Source organism: Anser cygnoides, chromosome 3 (assembly GCF_040182565.1).
Source record: "Anser cygnoides isolate HZ-2024a breed goose chromosome 3, Taihu_goose_T2T_genome, whole genome shotgun sequence".
Taxonomy (NCBI): domain Eukaryota; kingdom Metazoa; phylum Chordata; class Aves; order Anseriformes; family Anatidae; genus Anser; species Anser cygnoides.
The window spans coordinates 88,905,108-88,930,096 of NC_089875.1; the positions used below are offsets into that span (position 1 = coordinate 88,905,108).

Genomic DNA, 24,989 nt, shown 5'->3' on the forward strand with positions numbered 1-24,989 from the left:
TCTCTGAAGAAATGGCCTGTGATTTCCAGAAATGCCGACCCTGCACTTTCAGAAGATGATGCTAGAAACAGTGGATTCCACTACCATATGAAAAATTCCCTGTGCTTCCAAAAGTTGCAGATCCAGACCTGAAGCAATCAACAATGAGATAACATATTAGGGAAACTTCCATCTTTCAACTGTGACATGCTTATAAATGAGCACTAAAGATTATGTGGATCATAGAGGTAGTCCATCTATGACTATACCACATACCATATGATTATGATATATAAAATATGTAAAGTTGAATACTGGTACTGCTAAATAATGAGCCTTCTTTAATACTCAATTTTTCTCTGGTATATATCCTGATCATCTCCACTGCTGGCTTTCATTGTGCTACTGACAAGGTCTTCCTAATTTGTTTTGTTAGAACAGTAAAACAATGTAAATGAAACAATATATATAAAGCATTACAATGAGCACTGAAAATAAGAAAAAGATTGGGAGAATAAGAAAAAGCAGACCTTGTTGGTCTCAGCTCAGTCTCTTTACTAGCTGGTCCAAGTAGTTAAAATTAGGTTATGTCAGGGAGGGAGGGAAGTTGTCATTGTTTAAATCCTAAGTAAAAATAGAATACCGATTGGGTTCAAATGAAGGTTGTTCTTAAAGCAACTTGAACTTACAGAGCTAGAAAACAGAGTTGCTGCCAGTCTAGATATTTCCTAATCTAAAATCCAGTTGCACAGAAATCTCTAAGTGAGACAGACATCTACTAATACCCTCCTGGTAGTTTTTTAGGTTTATTGAAACACTATAAAACATTCTTGAAAACAAAAATTATGGCACTTTTACACATTCCAAATATGTAACAGGAGTAGTTATTTGTGAAACTGGAACAGAGCTGTTTGAAAACTGTATTCACTCACTGCCAGTTCTTGGCCCGGTTATAGCTGTGTGCTTGAAACATCATTTCCTTCCATGTTTATTATTATTATTTTTATTATTATCATTATCATTATCATTCTCTTTCCATGCACCACCTTCCCTCCCCCCACAACCAATTTGGAATCAACTTGTGCCAGCCCTGAACATTGCTGCAATTTACTGCTGAGTCACATCATTTCCCTGCTGTCATACAACATCATCATCAATTCTATGATGGAAATATCACAACAGCAACTTTTTGGTATGAGGACGGAGAGGGGCTTCCAAGTCAAATGTAGTGGGAAAGCAGAATATAGTATGTTCTGTCAGAGAAAGCTCTCTTCCTTTCCAAAAGAAGTTCTCTGTTTTTTGTGATCACAGGTTTGGAAATAGCACAATCATCTTTCCCCATGATTTCACCTCTGCTCGCTTGCCATACCTCTGGAATGCCCAAATGATCACTGTTTGAAGGCAATGGGCTTCCGTTGTTTATTGCGGTGGTGCTGAAGTCTACTGGGGTTGACAGATGCTGCTCCAGAAGGTTAATAAGATGAAGAAAGCTCTTCCAGCTGGACCATAAGAGGGATTATGTCTGAGCAGCAGATAAAAAGATTATTCCCGAAACAGACACTGCTTTTTTTTAAAACGTCGTCACTCTTGTCTTACCACTCCAGTCCCCCAGGCTAGAAGTGTTTGCATTGGAGGCATTTGTCCAGCTCTTGAATTCTGGCACCTATTCCACTCTTCACCTACTTGCAATTCAAAGCAGCCCACATCTGAGGACAGCTGAAGAAATAACAAAGAAAAAAAAAAAAAAAAGAGGGAATATATTTGGAGATTTTAATTGTTAAAAAAAAAGAAAAAAATCTTCTACTTGACCTCAACATTCTTATTTCCTGCATGATTATTCTTGAAAACTGTGAATGATCAATAGACAGCATGCATTTGAAAACTGGATTAATATTTTTGGTCATTTGCCTTGCTCTCCAAGTTCAGGAAAGCAGAGGTAAGTTCATATACAAAAGGATTATATTAATTAACTTTAATAGGTTAAAAAAAAAAAGTGGAAAGATCAGGTCATTTTGTCATTATCGAATTATTTGTTTGGAATTTGGTGTCTTGACAATTCAGATAGAGACAGCACAGTTGGTGAGACAGCTCTGAAGTTGGAAATGGAAATGTTGACAATATTTCTCATGTGTGTTCCCTTGGCTTTACATTTTCTATAAGAGATGCATTTTAGTTTCCATTCACCTCCATATGCTCTGTTATGAAAAAAAAAATATATATATAACTTCAAAAACAATTATATGAAAGGAACAAAACAGCTGAAAGAACGTCTAAGGAAGTGTTGATATTGTCAAAGATTATCTGCTATCTTTGAAATGAAGAGAAAGTAAAATATATTTTTGTATTTACCAGCTATTACCAGAAACAACTTCAAAAACTTTTAGAAATACAGATTTTGGAGGCATAGAACATACTGCCAAATAAACAAGAAACAGCAATGCTAAGAAGGATTATACACAGAACAGAACGAGCAAGAAAATATAAATATTACAATAGGAAAATGAAAAGGAAATATCTGCTAACATAAGTACATATTTGGAAAAGCTAAAATAGAAAGAAACCACCCTATAATTATAATAGCATGACAAAATATATTCCTTTTGTGATGCATAGTATGATTTTTAAATGCATTCCAATAAACAGGTCTCAATGAAAATAAAATGTAGTAGTAATATGTGAAATTATTTGCAAGTAAACAGAAATACTGACAACTTTGGTGTACTTAGTACAACAGCTAGCTACTGCTCCCTTTAAAAACATCACAAAGTTCACGGCAATTTTAAAGCTTCTTCAACAACAGAAAACAAAAATGGTAGTGTGATTTTTTCCCTGTTTGGTTCCATATGCAATTTAGATGTTTGGGGAAGGTGTTTAATTTGTGGGGAGTTTTCTTATTAACTTTTCTGTCTATGCTTTGATATTTAAAAAAATTAAATTAAAAGCCAACATCACAACTGTTTTATGCTTTGCCCACATGAATGACCTCCTAGTTTCTGTCAACTGCAAGCATATTAATTAAATGCAAAGAATATAAAATAATAAAAGAGAAGTCTTCCCAATGGTATTGAAATAGAGATGGCATGAAACATAGTCTACTGTCAATAAGAATTGGAAAGTTTTATTTCCACATCACTTGTTTTTGAGTCTTGTTCTTCTGTGTACAGATTTTCTTTAAAAAATAGTTCATGTATCTCATTGATATTATGTAAATCTTCTCTTGTGGACAATTACAGTACTGAAAACATGCTTGGAAAAAACTAATGCATTAGCTAACACTAGATTTATATTCTGTTGTTCTTTGATTTTACTTTTTAATTTCATGCAAATAGTCTTATTCAATCATTAATGATAGTTTGGAACTATGGCAAAAATGAGAGAATGAATGATAGTTCATCTCTGACAAGGAAAATAAGGTTTATCAAAATACACTGGTTTTGCACTTTAAATTGCATATTCTCTGATGGAAAAAGATAAATTCCATGTAATTCATGCATGGTTGATGATATCATTACAGTCTATATTTATAGTTATGCAATGAGAAAGTAATAATGTGAAAAGTGGAGTCACAGTTTCACCCATCATAAATTGTGCTTGTATGTTATAATGCATTTCCCATAAAAGATTGTCACAAAATTATAGAAGAGTATCTTGACAGAGGGGAATACAGAACTGTATATTATCCCCCTCAGAGATGCAGTAGAAGACTCAGTACTTGGAAAATCTACCAACATTCAGAAAGCAATGCTGAATAATACACTACATATAGCATCTTGAAATAGGGAGAAAATGATTTAACTGTGAGCTAAAAGACTTTTTTATATCTTGTATTTTTCTCCTTCCAAATATAACAAGCAACTCAGCTGCCATTGTAATATATATCAAAGCTTTTATAGTAGCCTTTTAATATTCTAATTTTTGATGGCTTTCAAGGGAAAAATTGTTTTTTCTATATACGTATGTGAATGATAATTGGAAAAATTTCTTCCCAGCAGTTTTTTAAAATACATTTGGTATGCACAAATACATAACTGCTTTTTATTGTTATATAATTATGCTATATATAGGATTTTTAAACTGTGTTGTTATCTCAAATACACATACAAATCTCAAAGGACTTAATGCTTGTCTTAAGAAATTTCTTCACCAGAACAGGAATGCATTCAGAACTGCTATTTTATGACTGAGAATTAGGGTCAGATAGGTAGAGAAAATATTTTGAAATGTACACATGCTCTCCCAGTAGTCTGAATACTTATATTAATCACTTATTAAAGATCCTAACATAGTTGATTCAAGGCTTTTAGGACTATTCTAGTTTAAAGTACATTTCAACTATGACAAACTAGGAAATAAAAGATTAAGAAATAAAATACTCCAATCTTAAAATAAGAATAAAAAGAATAAAAATATCCAAATCATTTTTTATTTTATTTTTCATTATGAACAAAACTATATGAAACTCAAATTCTTGTTTTACTCACATCTGTGTTTTAGGGTGAAAAAAAAGGGGCTTACTCAGAAATGTCCTTCCTAAACCTTATTTTAGGACTGAGACCCATCTCTCAGGCATTTGGAGGCTGTCCAGGAACACCTCCAATCCCACAGATAACAAACAAGAAACTGTAGGGTGCAACATAAAGACTCAGAGATGGAGTGTTTATCTTTGACCATGGCTAGTGCCAAACTCCAGGAAACGATCTCAGGACTTGAACTCAGATCTTTGCCACTGTCCTGACACAAACTGTCTCTAATAAGGGGCAGAGAAAGTGAGGGGGACAAAATCTGTGTGATGGCAAAAAATATATATATACAATCAAAATATTACAGTAATTTTTAACTGCTGAATTGTAAAACATTGAATATTCACACTAACCAGCAAAATACAGACAAGCTTTGAACTCCCCAAACTATACACTGATGCTGAGTATATCCTAACACTTGATACTAAGAATGTAAAGGAGAGAGAGAACATTCAAGAGTTCTTAGTGTTAATTTTTAATCAGCAAGCAAATATACTCTATTTACTCAGTCATTCTTTAGGACACAAAGGCTTTCTGTGTGCTCTACAAAATCATTTTAATTCATTCTGACTTACCACTTCCCTCTCGACTGTTCTAGTTCAACAATAACTGTTGCAGATCTTCATTACTATAATTGTCCTCAAAAAAAGGGTTAAACAAATCTGTGCCAAACAGAGAACAAAGTCAAAGAATATATATCTTCAAAGAAAGAAAAAAACAGAAAGCATTAGCTTTGTGCATTAAGATTATTCTCTACTTTCACCCATAAAAAGGATTACCAAATTAAAGCTAACTGTCCTGGTTGTGCTTATAAACAAATGAAAAGTAAAATATTGTTTGTTTGTTTAAACAAATGCAAAACTGTTAGCTATTTCCTGACTAAGAGACAAACTTGTATAAAAATACTAAAGTATCAACATGGAATCTTAAAGATTAATTCCAGTTCTCATCACATCCATTCCACAGTAATTAGAAAAAAATATGTGACACTATAAGTGACTGAACGATTAGCTGGGAGGAGGTGGGGGGGGGATCTTGGAAAACAATTGTGGACAAGACAAACATTCTTAATAATAAAATACTTTCACTCTTTACAAACTTTTTAAAAATATATATTATTAAAATATATTTTAATATTATTTTAATAATTTAATTATTTTAATTAATCGACCTGATTTAATTTTTAATTATTTAATTATTTTTAATTATTTGTAAAAATTATTTAATATAATATATTTAATATATTTTAATAATACGAACTTTTTAATATATATTTTTTAATGTAGGTTACAACAAAGTAACTTTACTTGGGGTCTTAACCTGCTAGAAATACAGATTATTGTTTTGGGGATTCTCCATTTCTCAGCTGACTGGGATGTCCTAGTAGCTTCAGCAGTGCACTAGGTGATATGGCCTGTGTTCATCAGATGTAGCAAACCCCGTTTTCTTCCCAGAGGGAAAAATATGTTTTCCTCTTTACTTTTGTACTTCTGTCCTATTCACAGTCCCTTTGGATCTGAAATGAGAGACATTTACTTCTTCCCTATCATTCTTCCATTTTTATCAGAAATTAGGTGCACTTTCCTGCATATTTTGTGCGTTTTGCTCTTAGCAAGCACAACTGCATTTCAAACAATTCCTTCCCTGTAGGAACGTGTGATATTAAACAACACATATCCTAAAAAGAAATATCTGTCTATCTATTTGTCTGTCTATCTTCTTGTATGTCCATATAGATGTAGGTTATAAAAGTGTGGAGAAGGGCCTTGGTACTATACTGGCATTTAGTCATTATCAGCTTCTATTTACTGGACAGACACTTCAGAATAGTATCATATCCGGGAATCACAGAATTAACAATCACCTGGAAGTACCCCAGCATCTGCTACAGAGTAGGCGTTTATATACCCTTACATAATTGTAGCATGCCTTATCATGGTACGCAAGAATACCACCTGTTTTAACCTTGTTACCTGACAGAGCAACATCATCATTCTCACATGACAAAGCATGAGGACCTGAGGTGTAACATAGAAACTGAAGTCCTGACCTGTATGAGGCGCTAGTCATAAAACACAACAACTGCAGTTTAGCAAGCTGAGTCTTAAAGCAACTGTCTAATCACACAGGCATCTGCAAGTCAGTAGGACCAAGATTCTTTCTAAAAATTAGGAAAATTAGGAGCTTACATAGCTAATTGCACTTAGGCCTCCATGTTTACCTTTTCTGTAGTGAGGTTCTACTTTCTCTAAAATATCTTGTTTGGTGCAGAGCCAAGATCACCTGCTTATTTACCACTCTGAACCTTTACTAGCTTTCTCACATTTTATTCAATTGCATATTAACAGCCTAAGTGATCCTGAACTTAAGTTACCTAAAGTGCCAATTTCAGTAATTATACTCCAAGTATATCTTTCATACATATGAGTCAACACAGAAACTCCAGCAATTCCAGGCAGGAGGTAGTAGCATATTCACATTTTACTTTATGATTTTGTGGTTATGGCACTGCTGGAGACAGTTCTAATGAAGTCCTTTTCCCTCTCTTCTTCCCCATCAAAAGTGGATCAATTGAATCTAGATCAGAAGATGGCCATGCTTAGAGCTAGGAATAGGATTAGATGATCTCCAGATATCCTTCCAACATAAATTGATCTGTGCAGCTTGACACTTAGGCTTCTCTACTATTCATCTTGGAAGATAACTAAATTCAGTATGGTTAAGACCAAGTCACTCTCTGTCAAAATAAGAAGGAATCAATTAACTAGAGACTGTAGATTGTATTGCAAGATGAGTGCCCCTAAACTGTGAGAAAAATTGACCAGTTCCAGTTACAAAAGTTCAAGCAAGAGATGGCGCAGTGGTTTCTGGATCCTGGATGCTGGATCCTGGATGGCAACTATCCTAATACAGCTACCTCGAAAATTCTGGTCTGCACTGTGATTCTTTGACTCGTGCCATTGTGATTGTTGATATGTTGATAAGTATGGCTATATATCACTGCAATTTGAACTTATGCTTTCTCACTGACTTTCTCAGAGCATGGCTGTACATCTTGAGTAAGACTGGTTAGAAAATGAATAGCGGAGGTGCTCAAGTGAGTGTTTCATCACTGCAGATTGGATGCATTCCTCCTAGAACTACTCAAACATTTAAAGCATTTTCTTTAATTTTTTGATGCAAACAGTATCAGATCATAGAATAGGATTTCAGGACAAATGCTTTTAAGATGTCCAATGTAATACAAATAGATATATGTTTCATACATCAGCTTTAAAAGCAATCATTCTTCAATGTTGTTTCTAGTCTGAATGTTGGACAGTTACAGGATTCAGATGTTGGCAATGAAACGATAGATGGCATGGTATCTTCTCTATGAATTCCAGCAGCAGTGGCTAGTAGAGCTGAAGAATAATCATAGAACCATAGAATCATAGTGCAGTTTGAGTTGGAAGGGACCTTAAAGATCATCTAGTTCCAACCATCCTGCCATGGGCAGGGATGCTACCCACTAGATCAGGTTGCCCAAAGCCCCATCCAACCTGGCCTCGAACACCTCCAGGGATGGGGCATTCACAGCTTCTGTGGGCAACCTGTGCCAGTGCCTCACCACACTCTGAGTGAAGAATTTCCTCCTAACCTCTAATATTAATCTCCTTTCTTTTAGTTTAAAATCATTCCCTCTTTTCTTATCATTATCTGACTGAGCAAAAAGTTGCTCTCCATTTTTCTATAACCCCCTTTAAGAATTGAAAAGCTGCAATAAGGTCACTCTGGACAGTGAGAGTTCTTCACCAGAATTTACACTTATCTGTCTGAAAGAGAAGGGATATATTTCTACTCTAAATGTGACATAAGGTGTCAAGGAAAACATAAGTTTCTTATGGTGCTCTTTCAGTTAGGAAAGAAATGTGTCAGAATCATGTGTTGACTACAGATTTTTTGTATGTTCAATATTTGTGGTTGGTACTGGCTGCAGCTATGGTGAATGCAAAGTCAGAGCTGCTCAGTATATGACAACTATTCACAAAAGCAGAAGAATCTTCCTGGGGCATACTATATTTTCTATTTTCAACTGTAATAGGTAAATAATTCACCACAGTTCATTTATCATAAATTGTATAGTTAGAATAATTCAATTATGTTACTAAATTATCTGTTTAGAAAGGGAGAAAATATTATGTTGGTCTGTAATAAGACCTAAGTTTGCATTTCATAAAAACAGTGTTTCTAACAACCATGTTCTTAGCCTACTTTCTGAAGTCAGTTGATTTAACAATTGTATTTCTCCATTTGGCATAGAAAACCACACAGATTTCTGTGAGTAGTTAGGAGGAATGGAACAGCTGTGAGGCTATGATGTCTAGTTTAGTTTTCCAATGTTAACTACTTGCAGATATGAATTTTTTCACACTTACTGACATTCCAAAGCACCTTGGTTGATTAAAACTGGTCTTTGGTACCAAAATGTAAATCTAGGTTAAAGGGTTTTGAACAAGAATAATAAACTTCTATTACCTAATTCTATCTGTTGGTTTTGAATGTATCACCTTTTATCACCACTAAAAATAAATAAAAAAATAAAATAAAAATAAATAAATAAAATTAAACTTTTACTATTGTCATTACTATAACCATATATTTCAAAATAATTTATCACATTCTTCTCCGGATTTACTGCATACTGTTTCACTATAACCAAATATTTAATATTTTTCACAGAAGAAAACCAACATGAATATATCACATAAGGATTCATGGAAGTCTAGCCTTGTTTGAATATGGTGTTAATACGGATACAATCTTTGTCTTCTGTAAAAGTTTAAAGGAGCATTGTCATGCATTCCTACCAAGAAAGAGGATTTATGAAATCCCACCATCTTCCTGAATTCTCAGGAAGGAAAATCCCTTGTTACCGATCCAGATCAAAACAAAAACATAAGCTTTAAAAGGCTGAAAATTACAGAACCTATCTTTTAAATACCTTGATATTTTAGCTCCAAACAAGGAGCCTGGCACTCCTCTTCTGTGTCTTAGTGGGCTTGAGCACAGTTTTTGAACATGTGCAGGTAATGTTTTGTCATGCTGAACGCAAGTGAGAGATACAGGTATCAGATTTATTGTATATTTAGTACAGAGTCCCCACTGCATCGGCAGGGCCTAGCACCTCCTTGACATGTAAGGTAACACTGAATCTAGTATAACACAAGGTACTGGTAGGTACAGTAGAGGTTCTGTAGTGCTGGGTATGTAGACATCAACTTCATGATACTTGTACAGCAAGTTTTCTAGTGGAAATTTTGAGCAACCTGATCTAGTGGGATGTGTCCCTGCCCATGGCAAGGGGGTTGGAATTAGATGGTCTTTGTGGTCCCTTCCAGTGCAAACCATTCTATGATTCTGTGACATAGGTCAACTGAACACAGGGTCTTCCAAGCTGGAGGCCTGGCCCTGGCCCTCATAGATCTTTGCCACAGTTGGATACCCAAGCCTAGGTGATGTTACTATTCAGTGACATACCATACCATAGCAACATTATAGTAACATACATAGTAACATTACCATAGGTGATGTTACTATTCAGTGACATTTAACACAAGCCAACATGTCAAATAGGAATCACCTAGCTTATTGTTGCCAATATCAATTCTGAGGAAATAAAATTCAATTTATTTTTAGGATAAATTTCTTAGCCCACTTCCTCTCTTTTAGGAATACACAGGCATTCTCCTCTGGCCAGTATTCAGCTTCTTCTGAGGCTAGGCACCTATGTTAGCTCATTTTCTTTCAGCAGTTCAGTGACTGAGTACAGTAAGCCTGAAGAAGTGAGATGCAAATTGAGCTCCCTCCAGTGCCTCAGCTACCCCAGGTAGACCCTAGATAAGACTCACATCCTTCAGGATGCAATGAATGCTGCCATCAGTTCTTTCACTGTGTGCCTTAACAATAGTTAAAGAATGTATAGGACCCAAAGATAAGTACAAGCAAGACATATAATCTTGTACTCATATGCAGGACCTAGGCTGCATAAAGCCATGCCATACGTTAATCTTTCCCTGCCCCTTCAACCTGTTCAGACCTTTCCCATGCAAATAGGACTGAGGCGATGTGGCATAAAAATAACATTAAAAAGTATATAAGGAGAGAACACACCATAGGCACCCTGTCTGTCACTGTCAAGTGCCATTTGAATTTGGGGTGCTCACTACTCCCATGACAGGAGGAGACTGGCTCTGAGAGAAGAGACCAGGACATTACCACTGTTTGTGCTTTCTGCACTCCATCTGGTGTTTACACTAATCAGCCCTTTCAGAGATCTCAAGATCAACTTCCATGACTAATCATCCTTGCTTTTGTTACTGGTTGAATTATCAATATGGGGGTTGTTTGCCCTGCTGGCCCTGCTATATATTTAATTGGATCACATAAGCACATTTATGGCATCTTTCTTTAATTCATCCTCTTTGATAAGCTTTTCTCTTGTTCTGTTTCAGTAGTTCCACTTAAATAAGCCCTGTCTTTTAATTAATAATTATTTCACTCTGAAGGCAGTATGTCGCATTTATCAATCAAGCATTCCTTGGTTTCCTAAGAATATCCTAACTTTTCAGACTTATCAGTTTTATCATACGTCAGACCTTGTGATGATTTTAATGATGAATTATTCAGACTTTAACAGTTTTGTCCTCATATCACCCTGAATTCTGCTGCTAAAACCTTTAGTTACCACATTTTAAATTTTTCTCTTTGGATAGAATGATATCTTAATTTTCAAAGGTCAAGTGAAACTACCCTGCTTAGGCAAGCAGAACAGTGATAACTGGCAACACATAAATATGTGGTCACTTTCTTAGAATGAAAAGCCAAAATAATAAACCTAATTCAAGAATAGGGAGAGAATTCAAGGTCATTACAACAATCATTTGTGAAGAATCTCCTCTCTCAGTCTTATGAATAGTATAATTCTTAATTCAAGTTAATGACTTAGGGGCAAATCCTGGGGAAGAAGCAAATCCTTCAAGAAAGGCCTCTGCTCCATGCAAAAGCTATCAAAGAGCTTAATGACAAAATCCTCTGTCCCAGTTGGTCAGAATCCCTGGGCAGCTGGGCTATAGCAGTTAATAGAGCTCGTAACAGGTAATAGACTTACAACCGGCTTCTTTCCATGTAGATTATTGGTATTTTATTTTAGAAGATTTGAGGGGACTACTCTGAAATTTTACTGGCAGTGGATCTTCCTTGGTGGTAAATCTATTACCCTCTCCCCACATATCATTCAAATCATTCAGTGTCCTGAATAATCTAGTGTTTGTCCCCTTGTGATTTCTGGTGGACACAAGACCACATTTTCACAGAGCAAGTTCCTTTTATGCAGTGTTACCTTTATGGTCCATGATCTGATATTAGTGTGGAAAACTAGTTACTGCCAATGCATTCTATAACAAACATTATATCACTACATCATCATTTTCATTTACTTTACAACAGTTAGATAGTTCTACTCATGCCAGCTGCTGCCTCTACCATGTTCTGCAAAACCATAAAAATTGCCTGTTGCTTTCATTGTATAAGCTCCTTTATTTGTAAAATATTCTCTATAATCAAGCACTCAACTTCTTTCCATATCAGAATACCAAATACTTCTTAATATAAATGTCATTATTATGACTTTTACACAGAAAAAATTGAATGTTAAATAAGAACTGAGACATATATATATATACACTGACATATATGGTAGAATTTCCTCCATTCTTTACTTGAAGTACTGTTCTTTTTGCAGTTATATGCTTTTCCTTTATTTTTCTCTTATTGATCAGCTGCTAACTTATCTTTAAACATTTAATTAACAAAGTTTCCAATTATCAAGATAATGTGTTTTTACCTTCCTTATTTTTTCTTTATTAGTATAAGTACACAATAATTAACGTGTATTAAATGCAGCATGCTATTTCTTCTTTATCCTGCAAACTCAGTGTTTTACTCTTAATTTTTTTTTGAATATTACTCTCACTAAACGTATTTCTTTTGAACCATATTATTTCATTTTATTATCCTTTTACAATTTTTTTAAACCATTCATTAAAACAGCAACTCAGGCACACATATACCATGCCTTTCTTACATTTTCTTCCTTCGAGTTTTCCAATTATCTACAAAATTTACCCTTTCTTTTCTAAAAAGTTATTCCAACAAACCTCATATTCTGGTTACGTTTTACTTTATTTTTCATTGTAGCATATGAAAATGCATAACATCAAATGTATGAAAATGAAACAAAATAGATATTTTCATATGAATTTTAATATCTTTATTAAAATGTATGCAAAATTTTGGGAGATAATCTAAAATACAGTAATGGCTCCTGTTGCATGATCCTGCAAAATGCTACACTTCATTTTGCTTAAATGTATACCTGTTTTTATTGTTAACATTTTAACATGAAATTTAGCTGCTATGTCACATAACAGAGAATCTCATATATTTAGGAAGTGTGACCAAATGAGTCTTGAGTTTTTGTGTGCAATTTAATATGGGGGTTTCTGTGCTCGATTCTATTTGGAGAACATTTTTCATAAATGAATAGCTGCATACGTAAAACTTGAGCCTAGCTCTTCAATTTCCACTTAGTGATCTCACTTTTTTCTACTGTAGCTGTTCCACTTTTCTGGGAATAATTAAAGATCTATTGAGATACAAAGAGCCAGAGCATTCCTGACACTATCATCCAGTGTCAAAGAAGCATAATTGCAGTCTGTTCTGATTAATACATCTGTTTTGGTGAGGGATGGAAAGAGGAATGCACTGTGGAGTAAAAGAGGAAGACTGGAAACAGCTACTTCTTTCCCCAAAGACAATTAAACTCCTGTTCAGCTTTTGAAAGGATGTGTTTCAGAGTCTAGCTCCGAGGGTGGGTTCAAGACTATGTACCCAATGTGAAGGGATATGTTACCTGAAGCCCAGAGCAAAGACAAGAACATCTGAAAGGGTACCCATTTAATGTACTACTATTTCTCACATTACATATTTGTTAGTATAGACATCTGTTTATACTGCAAGCTAATACAGATATATTTCACTTTCCACAAGCTCCATAGTTACTTAACAGAGTGCTGTAAACTTCCCTATAGGATTATAGTCTCACAAATGAGATGCTGTAGCACAAACTTCAAACACCTAAGTATCCTTTGTGGATCTAACCCAAAGACACTACTGAAAACAAGACTTAGGGCTTCTGAAACCTTTACCCTGTGTGAACTGACAGTCACATGATGAGTTATAAGGAATTAGTTACCAGTTTTTTGAGTCCTGGTTGCCCAGCATGATTGAAGGACATTTCTCCTCAAGACATTAATTCATTCTGTACATTGAAAACACCATTACAGTTAAACACAAAGAGCTCTTAGATTCACAAGTATTTTCCAGTCATGATCTTGCATACTGCCTATGCAATGTATCTTTATGTATGTTTACCTTTTATCTTTTCCAGAAAGCCCTAGTAAAATAAATCGTGGTGAAGCCAAACATCTAGCAGATGCCTCAGGGTCAGACAAAACAGAAAGAACAACAAAGAGGTCCAGAGTGTCAACCATAAGGCGGATATTTGACATGGCAAAACACCGAACAAAGAGGTCATCCTTTTTGTCAACTGGTGTGAAAGTTTGCCCACAAGAATCAGTGAAGCAGATTTTAGCCAGTCACCAAGCTTATTATAGATTAAGAGGTAAGATAATGATTGTAGCCTCTGATTCTTCCCTGAAAGTATTGACAAAATCTAGTAATTTTTCAGAATCTTGTTTTTTAGCTCTAGAAAATGTATCTGATATTTACTTTATGATTAAATATTACATGCAAATCAGCACAGCTCAAGACAGGCAATTACCAGAACAGAATAAAACAATGCACTCAAAAGACTAATGATATCAATGTAATTGTATATTTTTCTAGCATGGCAGAACTTGAAGACCAAATTATGCTTGCACTACTGTGTAAAGATGTACTGCTTTTCTCAAAAGTGTAGTAGTTACTATCTTTGCTACTCAGAATTAATCCCACCCATTCAAGGCATTTAAAGAAACTATTCATCTGCCGTGTCATGAATACATTGGTGTATCTGTAGTTGTATTAAGTCTATGGCAGTGTTGGTACAACACAAGCACTAATATAATTTCAGCAGCACCTGCCAAGACCTTAGTCTTATTTTTTAAAATCTAGAATGTTTTTTTCTGTTCTTTCCCAAATCCCTCTCTCCCTCCCTCTCTTTCTTTTACTCCCTTGACTGTAGAGAGCTTATAGAGTTACCACTCTAATTTTAGGTCCCTATAGAGAATAGTGCAAACAGTTTTTGATATTTCCTATCTTCCTCTCTCTCTCTTTTCCCCATTCAGTGACTGTTCCAATTTGTATTTTTTTAAAAAATCATATTTTGGAGATGCAACTAGATAGACCAAATATAACTCTAAAACATAGTCAGCACTTCAGGGATGCAAGTATTTAAGGCAACTTCTATTCTCGTAAATCATCTTCATTTATGTATCTGTTCCTCTGTATAGGTCTCCAACCATTCACATACATGTATTCTAACCTGGTTGCTCACCAGCTCCCTTTCAGTGAACCAGCCCATTCCCTCTGAAATGAAATCTGGATGTACGGCTGCAAAAATTTTACTCCTGTAGCCACTTCCCACAGGCAGAATGGACTAGCCACATCAATATCTATAGTCATTCTTATGGATACAAACATGTTTGGAATCTATTGTAGGACTGAATTCTGCACCATTGGGCACTGGAGAAAACTCTGAAACCTATCTCAAAGAGGCTGATCCAAAAAGCCTTTCTTAAACATGAATTAATCCTGAAAATCCTCAGAACTCACTGGTTATGTCCCTGATTGGTCTTAAAACAAGGTCTCCTAGGACAGGCAGCTACCATTAACCTGAATTTAACGAATGGCAACTGTGACATTTTCCTTTAAAACTGATGAGCATGCTACTAACATCTTTTTGGAGAGCAGCACATCACTTCAGAGTGGGAGATTGGGCTTTGTAAGCCTTGTAGTGCAAGCATGCTTAAACTTACACCTCCTCTTTCCTGGCAGAACGTTATACACTCACAAACTCTTCTGAGTAGTTGTCACACGGTTCTTCTGGAGTACAGCTGAATCTGAAGTTCTTCCCCAAAAGTACACAAGCGAGCAGATGACTGCAGCTAAATAATTGGTACACTCATTCAGAAAAATTGTTTCTGTTCACTTGAATAGTTGCACATTTTGCATTACAATGTTCCTGGCTAAAACCTCAAAAAACTTTCCTTCAAGGAAAAGATCAAAACTCATGACTTCTGTCCTCCCAGCTGAGCATGCAAATGTACCTGATAAAAGTGATAAATGAAAAAGAAAAAAAAAATCAGAAGTGAAAACTTTGTGATTCTAGCATTATTCCTGAAGTTACACCTAGTAACCACAGTACAAACCTTCATGGAAAGGTCATTTGGTAGCCATGCTGGAGTCCTTCAGCCTTCAATAGACAGCCTAAGAGTGGGACAATCTTATCTTCATTTTGTTTTGTAGACATACCTTCAGGTCCATTGTTTTTCTTACCTAAAGTTTAGAAGACCACTTCCACCCCTCTAAGTCCCATGAAATATTTAGAAGTGTGAAAGCACTGTGGATCATATCTGTCCTCTAGAGAATTTTACCGCTTCCTTAGGAAAATTACTATTTATTTTTTTTGAATATTCTAATTAATTCACACTAAAACACCATCAGGAATGAACACATAATACAAAACTGCTCAGATATATGTGCTCAGAGAGTTACTAATGAAAAACCTTCATCAGGTTGAAGACGGTCCTTCATGTGGGGCAAACTGAGAACATGCATAGAATCAGTTATGATGCCTGGCCACATGTCATGTTTATATAAACCCTGAAAACTGGATTTTCATCAGATATTATATCTTTATTCAGCAGTTGCTACACAGAAAAACAAGATGCCAGAGAGATGTGAGGAAAAAAAAAAAAAAGATAGAAAGAATCTCTAACTGCTAGCTCATAATGACAATCTTTTCAAAAGACAGCCTGTTGCTTTTTAATAATCTGGCCACCTCTGCTCCACATACAGCTGCTCTACAGGGAGGGCAGGTGGTTGCTGAGTTATTATTATAGTGCTCTAACACAGCTATGTGAGTACATCCCTACAGCAAGTTTTGAGAATACCCATTTCTAGGACTGATTACACTAATTGCAGAGACACTGGTATTTTAGATAATGCAGATAATTATCTCACCATAAGTCAAAGCATGTATCGAGTATTGAAAATAAATGTCCCATCTCACAGTAATGAACTCTGCAAAGTGAAGTGCTAAAGGCAACAGTTTTTAAATTGCCACCAAGGCTTTATTAAAATGCTTTTTCTACTTTGCTTGAAATTCTCCTTCTCTAAAAGCATTTAACTTTAAACAACATTTTGAAGAAGCCTGTTCCTTCATCTCGAGTGAGTGAACATTATCCTTTTATAAAGCTGAAAATACAGCTGCCTTTGATGACGAAGCATACCAGAGGAATCACCAAGTAGCAACAGAGGCAGTCACCCACTAATGGGGCATAGAACAATAGCTCCAATAAACTGGACTGATGCTGCTCAAAGCACATTGGTTCTAGCCGCCACCAAGCCATGTTGGTTATCTTCTACAACTGCATTCACAGGCCCCACAGGGGTCAACCTGCAGAAGTGGTCATTTCTGCAAGTGAGCAAGGATGTCCACACAGAACAGCACATCTTGGCCAGGTCTGTGCTAGCCTGAGCTAATCTAGCTATCTCTTTGCACCACTCAGTGGTTTTAAACATGGCCCAGGTACAGACAGGAGACATTCAAGGCTTAGTTGGAGGCTGTGCAAAGTTAGTGAAGTGAAATCCAAGCATTATGGGTGTATGGATTGTCTGGTGTCTGAACAGAGATACAAAGACTTGCATAGTTAGTCAGGTAGGCAGTAGGTGCGTGGGGGAGAGATCAGTTTATCTTCCAGAATTGTCTGAAATTAGAAATGGTTTCAACTTAAAACAAAGAAGAGACATCAACAAAATGCTAGTAAAAGTGCACTCAGAAGTGTAGGCCCTGATTGCTAGAAAATAGTTCAAAAAAACAAGGCCAAGCCCTAATATGCATTCTGGGTTTCTATCATGCTACAGCTCAACTTTACAGCTTTCTTGCATAAGCAGTGAGCCAATGCAACTACATACAAGTACTAATCTCCACTATTACATATTCTATATACTGTCATGTACTTAAATCAGTTAGTATCCAGTAAATGAATGTCCTTTACAGCCATTCCTGAATAACATCTCTTCGAATTCTCCACCGCTGTCATATTTTCATTGTGTTCACTTTCATTTCCCTAAATAATACAGAACGCTACTGTTCTCTCCGCAGCCACAGTCCCTGTTAATCTTGTCTGATGTAGCTTGGCATTTAACTGGGTGATTCATCTCCATGGAGGAGATTTTTAATATTGAATACATGAGTGTGTACAGTTGTCTAGAAAGGAAAAAAATGGTGTTCTTTCCAAAGGAATGTTACCCATACTAAGTCATTCAATTTTTCGAGAGGTGCTTAAAGAAACATAAAAGCCTGTATATGCTACAGGAAGTCCTTAAGACTTTGAGAAGTCTAAAAGCATTGCAAATTTAGAATGTAAGAAAATCAATTTAGCCTGCTGCATTTAAAAATATATATTTTCCATTGAAGATGGGCCAGAAGGAGGACCCAGGGAACTACATGACTGTCAGTCTGACCTCAGTGCCAGGGAAGGTTATGGAGTATATCATCCTGAGTGCCATTACATGGCTCATGCAGGACAACCCAGTCAGCATGGGTTTATGAAAGGCAGGTCCTGCTTGATGAACCTGATCTCCTTCCATGACAAGGTGCCCCCCTACTTAGTGGAAGAGGGAAAGGCTGTGAATGTTACCTACCTAGACTTCAGTGAAGCTTTTGACACCATTTCCCACAGCATTCTCCTGGAGAAACTGGCTGCCTATGGCTTGGATGGGCATACACTTTGCTGGGTAAAAAACTGGCTGGGTGGCTAGGCCCAAAGTGTTGTGGTGAACAGAGTTAAATCCAGCTGGAGGCTGGTAACAAGTTGTATCCCCCAGGGCTCAGTATTGGTTATTTAGCCAGGATGTGGTGGTTTTACTTTGCTAGGAAGCTGAACACCACCACAACAGCTCTCTCACTCCCCCTACTCAGAAGAAAAGGAGGCTCAGGGAAGACCTTATCACTCTCTACAGCTATGAGGCTGTAGCAGGGTAGGTGGGCAGTCTCCTCTCCCAAGGAACGAGCAATAGGACAAGAGGAAATGACTCCAAGTTGCACCAGGGAAGGTTTAGATCTGGTATTAGGAAAAATTTCTTCACTGAAGGGGTTGTGAGGCACAGGAAAAGGCTTCCCATGGAAGTTGTTGAGTCACCATCCCTGGAGGTATTCAAAAAACATGTAGATGTGGTGCTTCAGGACATGGTTTAGCGGTAGACTTGGCAGTGCTAGGTTAACAGTTGGACTTGATGATCTTAGAGGTCTTTTCCAACCTAAATGATTACATGAATATCGAAATCTTACATATGTTCTACTTAGCTTATTCTATGCCCAGTTAACCACTCTGATGTACAAAACTTGTATATACAGTTAAAATTTTGATTATTCAATTATGAAGACTGCTAGATTTTTTTTTAATCTACTTCCTTGTTTGCTGTCACTGGAACATCCACTGTATGTATTTTTGAAGTGAACAAAGTGTGCTTTGTGTTTGCCCTTTCTTCATGCTGATGATGTTAGACCAAGTTAATCTGTTTTTTAAAGTGAGGGAAATTACAGTCCTTAACTCAGAAAAAAATAATCCTTTGGCATTAAGGCAAATGACTGTCAACTCAAAAATACTTAAAAGACCTAGAAATACCCAGAAGATGGATTTATTTACTAAGTACAGTAAAATGTGTAAATCCCAAATCTCTTTAAAAAGGCTTTCAACTTTATTTTTTGGTACAAAGCATCCATCCCTAGCCCCTTTCTTCTTACTCAGTCTGCCAGGAAGCTGTGTGGGAAGCCTTTCGTATTTTTCTGGATCGGATTCCTGATACTTCTGAATATCAGAACTGGGTTACTGCCTGCCAGAGGGAAACCTTCTGCATATTTGACATTGGCAAAAACTTCAGCAATTCCCAAGAGCACCTGGAAATAATCCAACGGGTAAGGATTACTGACATTTATTTAGAAACTGAGGGAGACTTCCAAGTCGCTTCCCCATCTGCTTATATAAGGGCAAAATATTGCTCAGGAAGAGGAGGGGGCATGTGCTAGAAGAAAAATGTAAAAAAGTAAACAAAAGAGCTAACAGGCTTCTGCTCAATGGTTGGACACATCCACTAGTAAAATGCTGTTTTTCTTAATCTTTTCGCAGCGAGTAAAACATAGAACCTTCCAGGAAAGGTAAGTAGCACAAGTAGAACCTCATCACTTGATGTTACTGACTTTTATGAAAAAGATATGTGTAGATGTGTGTGGATATAACCATATATATGGATAGCACTGTGGTGTATTTGGTGTGTGCTGTGAGAGATGTGTATGCTGTATGTATTATAGTTCACAGTAATTGAATCACAAATAATTAAGGCAGGCAAATATCTGAGTTGCCTGTTTACTTGGAGACAACACAGGATGTCTTCTTAGACTAATGTAAGCACGAATCCCTCGCAGAGCTATGGCCTTACATTAGACTAACGTAAATGGAGAAAGTGACAAAAGATTACATGCAATTCCTGTAATTTTCAAAAGGAAAATCAGAGAGCTGAAAAAAGTTTATCTGAGACTACTTGAGAAATAATATGAAAATGCTATGCCTTCACTTTAGCTTTCCCCTGTATTTTTACATGTCATGCTCTCGTAAACTAATGTGATGGTTTATTCTGAAAAAACTCTCTTGGAAATGAATTATGCTTCTGATAGCACTCAGAAGTCTGAGAATGGCAAGATTAAAGTTACAATATTGAACTCTCTACATATAAATACTATAGCACATCCAAACAGATCATTGTCGACAGTTTATCTGATTTATGCATTATTTTCCTTTCAAATATTCTTAGATTTTCAGATGTAGCAAATAATATTCTCTATTCATATGTTATAGTGTCTCATGATCACAGAGGTCTTCTATATCTTTCTTGATTATGACATGGGAGCTTTGAGTATTCTTCTTTCTAATAAATGTATTTTTAATAATGTAGGGCCCAATTAAACTCCCTTGAAAGTCCAAAGGGAGGTCTTCTCACTCAATCTAGTGCAAACAGCAGCAGCAAGGCAATAAGTGAAGTGACTGATTTCAGAGTCCTTATGCTCTATGTAAACAGTGCGGTTTTCTCTAGGCACGATTCAGAAGATGAGGTAAATTCTATGAAATTAATAATATTTTAATTGGAAATACAGGCAGTTGTGCTCATGAGTTTTTGGATTTCCATCTTTACTACTACGTGGTTTGCGGAAATGTTCTGTATCTTCTGTAAGTTATCATTTAGAGATATTATTTGATTTTGTGAAAACATTACAAATAGAAATTTAGTTCTCGCTGCATAAGATATCTAAGTAATGTGTAAGTCAGGAGTTGCCATACTCTTTATTTATGCTACTAAACAGCCAGTCTGGTCCTGTGTAGGAATGCAGCCCAGCCATCTTTTCTGTTCACACTACAAGTTTTAAATTGTCTCAGTTAACATGAGACACACATTTGTAGTGCCCTTAGGTCTTTCACTCATACCAGTTTTCACAAACACCCCACCTGCATGCACTGTCTTAATAATAGATATTTCTATAAAAATGTGCCTCATTAATTTCTATGACGGGGCTTCTTTTTTTCTCCCCACTCTACTTACAACCCAAAACAACTGAAATTATTCACATCAACTTTTAGGAAAGAAAAATCTCAATATATGACATAAAAGATTCTTATCTAAGAATCTAAATGTTTCCAAAAGCTACAATTAATATTTTTTTTTTAAGTAGAAATTATTCTATAGCCTTAACCGCAGGAATCCTTACATATCTACTATATAGTGTACTTTTTGTACATGTGTGTATACACAACACTTCTGCTTACCAGGCAAGCTAACAGACTCAGTTCCAAAACTTTTTCATCAGCATATAACTGTAAAATGACAGAAACAATAAATAATGCCACTAACATTACAAAAATGAATCCTGTCACACTTGTTATCCTGTTACCTGCCATATACTTGAAGTTTCAGCTATCTGCCTGGGGACCATGGGAGGCATTAACCCATGAATATTACATCCAGATCAAAATCTAAAGGTTCCTACTATCATCATAATATTGTCCCAGGAATCTGATTTGAAGCTGTCTTTAGACTGATGATATTCTAGTGCAGGCTGACAACTGAACAAAAAGTCCTCCCATCCTCTCCTCATACCAAAGCATGAAATGCCCTTGAAACCATGAAATGTCCATTGACTATAAAATTAGAAGCCCAAAACACTCATCGACCTATCCCAATAGGATGAGATATAGCAAAGGAGATAATCAGTTGGTTTAAACAATTTATAAGGTCTTGTTCTCATTACTGTCAGTGGTCAACTATTTATAGACTTTGAAAAGAGAAAAAGAAGATTCTGCGCACTGCGCTTATCTCTGTGACTCCATCCTTCTGACTGTTCAAAGAAAATCACTCATGAAACCTCATGAGCAGAATTGCAACAGGACTGTGTGGAGGAATATATCTGATCACTATTTTTATTCATTTTAAGAACAAATACCATATTGAAGAAGAGTGCAGGAAGCAAGTATTTCCATAAACTGCTGAATATAAAACAGAATCTAATGGTCCATTGCCCTGTCTAATCAGCTTATGAAATATTTCACTACAAATAATTTCTTTCATTTAATTATATTTAATGTAGGTGCCATTTCTACATTTTGTTACACCTTCATCATTGTCAGTACAGCATGCTGATCACTAAATCACTCATTTCTATTTGACTGATAGGAAAGATGAAATATCCACAGAAAAAACAGGTGGCAAAAAGCTGGAAGACATTCCTTCTGTTTCTACAGGTAAAGTCAAATCTGCTTGCTGTGTAGCTGCCCATTAAATAGAATTGCTAAAATCAGTAACTCGGATCTTAGAAGTCTGTAATAGAATGAATGCAGTAGAAGCATGACAAGTTCAGTCAAGCACAATAAAAATGGTCTAGCAAAATATTCTATAAGAAGCATTTTTTGATTTCTCTACAGCATTTCTTCTATGATTCTATTCTATGATTCTATTCAAGTGTAGCATTTCAGGTTTTTTTCAGTCTTTAATGCATCTTATAAACTATGTTTTCACAGTTTCACGTGTAGTGAGTAGAGGTAATTTTACTTCAGTTATGAAATAACATTTATAGATGCTGCATTTTGTTAACCAAAATAAGCAAATGGATGAAAACAAGCAATTACTTTAGCCAGAAAGCCACAGTGATGCAAAGACATTAATTTGAGTAATTGATCCATTTAGACCTACTAACACTGTTGTATGCCAGAGTTCTTTAAAAAAAAGATAGAAATTTATTCCATGATAATAATCTGTAAATATGAGCAGTTTGATTCAAGGAGGAGACATCCTGCATACATATTTTTAAGAGGGCCGAATATGACAGAATCTTACTGATAGCACCTACTAGTGTGGTAGCTTTGCCTCCAGCTGGAAAACTTTGTCAAAGATTCTTATTACTTTAAATTGAGACCTAAGAAAAAGTGGCCATCACAGAGACAAAGATCTCTCAGGGAGCTGACAACTGGCCTACACAGAAAAGGGAAGATTTTTGTCCATCTTTGATGTGCAAACCTGTTCTCACGTGATTTTATTTGAATCCCTGCCAGGTCCCCCTGCCTCATCCCTCCCTCCATATGCACTGATACCTAACGGCACGCTGCTCAATGAAATTGTCAATGACACGAAGACTCCTGTGAAGGTGAGGATGGCCTGTTTTTCTATCCCTCCATTTGACTCACCTCTTGTTTTTGAACTCAGCTAGCAGAAAAAAGGAGGGGCAGAAACACAGGGGAAAACTTTTAAATGTTTAATGTTTATAAACCATTAATTCTCCCCTTTGTTACTGCTAGCAGGGCTGAAGGGTTTTATCTGCATCTGTTCTATAGCATGAATGATGGTTCTTGCATACACAGTAGAAAGTATAAAAATATTGCAATCACTTTTTAAATAGTCTTTTTTTTTTCTTTTTTTTTTTTTTTCTGTTAATCGGGAGCCTGTTGCTTTTTTTACGCCATTTTGCAAATTGCTTTTCATTAAAAACCTTCCAGAAGCCCTCTGGAGGCAGACTGAGACCTGTCCAGGGCCCTGGGTGGGTCACACCTCTGCAGAGCTCCAGGCAGGAACCCTTGTCTTGAATTTCTCTTCTGCTTTGCTCTAAGATTTCGTTCTCTTTCTAAAGGGTTTACCCTTCTAGAGTAACTCTTTGGAAAGACTCTCCAGGTTTTTTGTTGTCTGCGTGCCCTCGGCATAAACAGAGGCTCATGACACCTCCTCCCCACTTGTGTGAACTCAGGGTCTGAGCGTCACCACCAAGAATTTTAGAGTGATAATGCTGGCCAAAACCTCACCCACCGCACCACAGGAAAATGCTGCCTTTCACCATCCCACCTCAGCAAGCTTCTCAGCTCTGGAACAGGAATTGCACCAGGATAATCCTTGATAAACAGTATTTTTACGGTCTGAAATTATTACATCCTCAGGATCCAGAGAAACAAAATCATCTTAAAAGTCTCAACTACCTACCTGTATCTCAAGCCATCTAGAAAGCACATATGCCTTGATCTTGTATTTATATTGTATAATGTTACAGAACAGCCATAGAACCTTTAAGGTTGGAAAAGACCTCCAAGATCATCTGATCCAACCATCCCCCTACCACCAGTAACACCCACTAAACCATATTTTTATGTACAGCGCAAAATATATTTTCTTTCGAAACAGAGGCATCACATGTCATGACTTAGCAGAGATGAGTTATGCAGAGCTGAGTTATGCAGAACTAATGGGGGCAGAATACATTCTTTCCTCTTTCACTTATTCTTTATTATGTAAACGTCTTATTTTCTCTCGAATCCCCTGAAACATTGTAACTGTGCATATTTCTTCTGCTTATTCTTGGAAGCTATCAAAACCCAGGTGTTACATATGGGACAGATGTCTCCAGCAGCATTATGCCAACCCACCCAACAGCAGAAATGGAAACCCCACCTCCCTGTGGGATTCAGTCTGATGTTTGCTGCTCTCTTGGGCCAGCTTCTTCTCATAAAATCATTAAGGCTGGAAAAGCCTTTTTGACCTCCAAAATCATCTGGTTCATCCTTCACCCTACCACCATTACCCACTAAACCATGTCCCTAAGCTCCATGTCCAATCTTTCCTAAAACACCCCCAGAG

The 24,989-nt window shown here is 36.4% G+C and overlaps 1 protein-coding gene across 1 annotated transcript in view; it reads left to right on the plus strand.

The window, feature by feature from the left end:
• The first annotated feature begins 1,702 nt into the window (after positions 1-1,702).
• Positions 1,703-24,989, plus strand: part of IMPG1 (interphotoreceptor matrix proteoglycan 1) — a 57,094-nt gene continuing 33,807 nt past the window's right edge. Inside the window, exons 1-6 of the mRNA XM_066994663.1 lie at positions 1,703-1,915; positions 13,990-14,223; positions 19,577-19,743; positions 19,955-19,983; positions 22,548-22,615; positions 23,423-23,514. Of these exons, the coding sequence (XP_066850764.1) occupies positions 1,849-1,915; positions 13,990-14,223; positions 19,577-19,743; positions 19,955-19,983; positions 22,548-22,615; positions 23,423-23,514 (657 nt within the window). The 5' untranslated portion in view covers positions 1,703-1,848. The remainder of the gene's footprint in view (positions 1,916-13,989; positions 14,224-19,576; positions 19,744-19,954; positions 19,984-22,547; positions 22,616-23,422; positions 23,515-24,989) is intronic.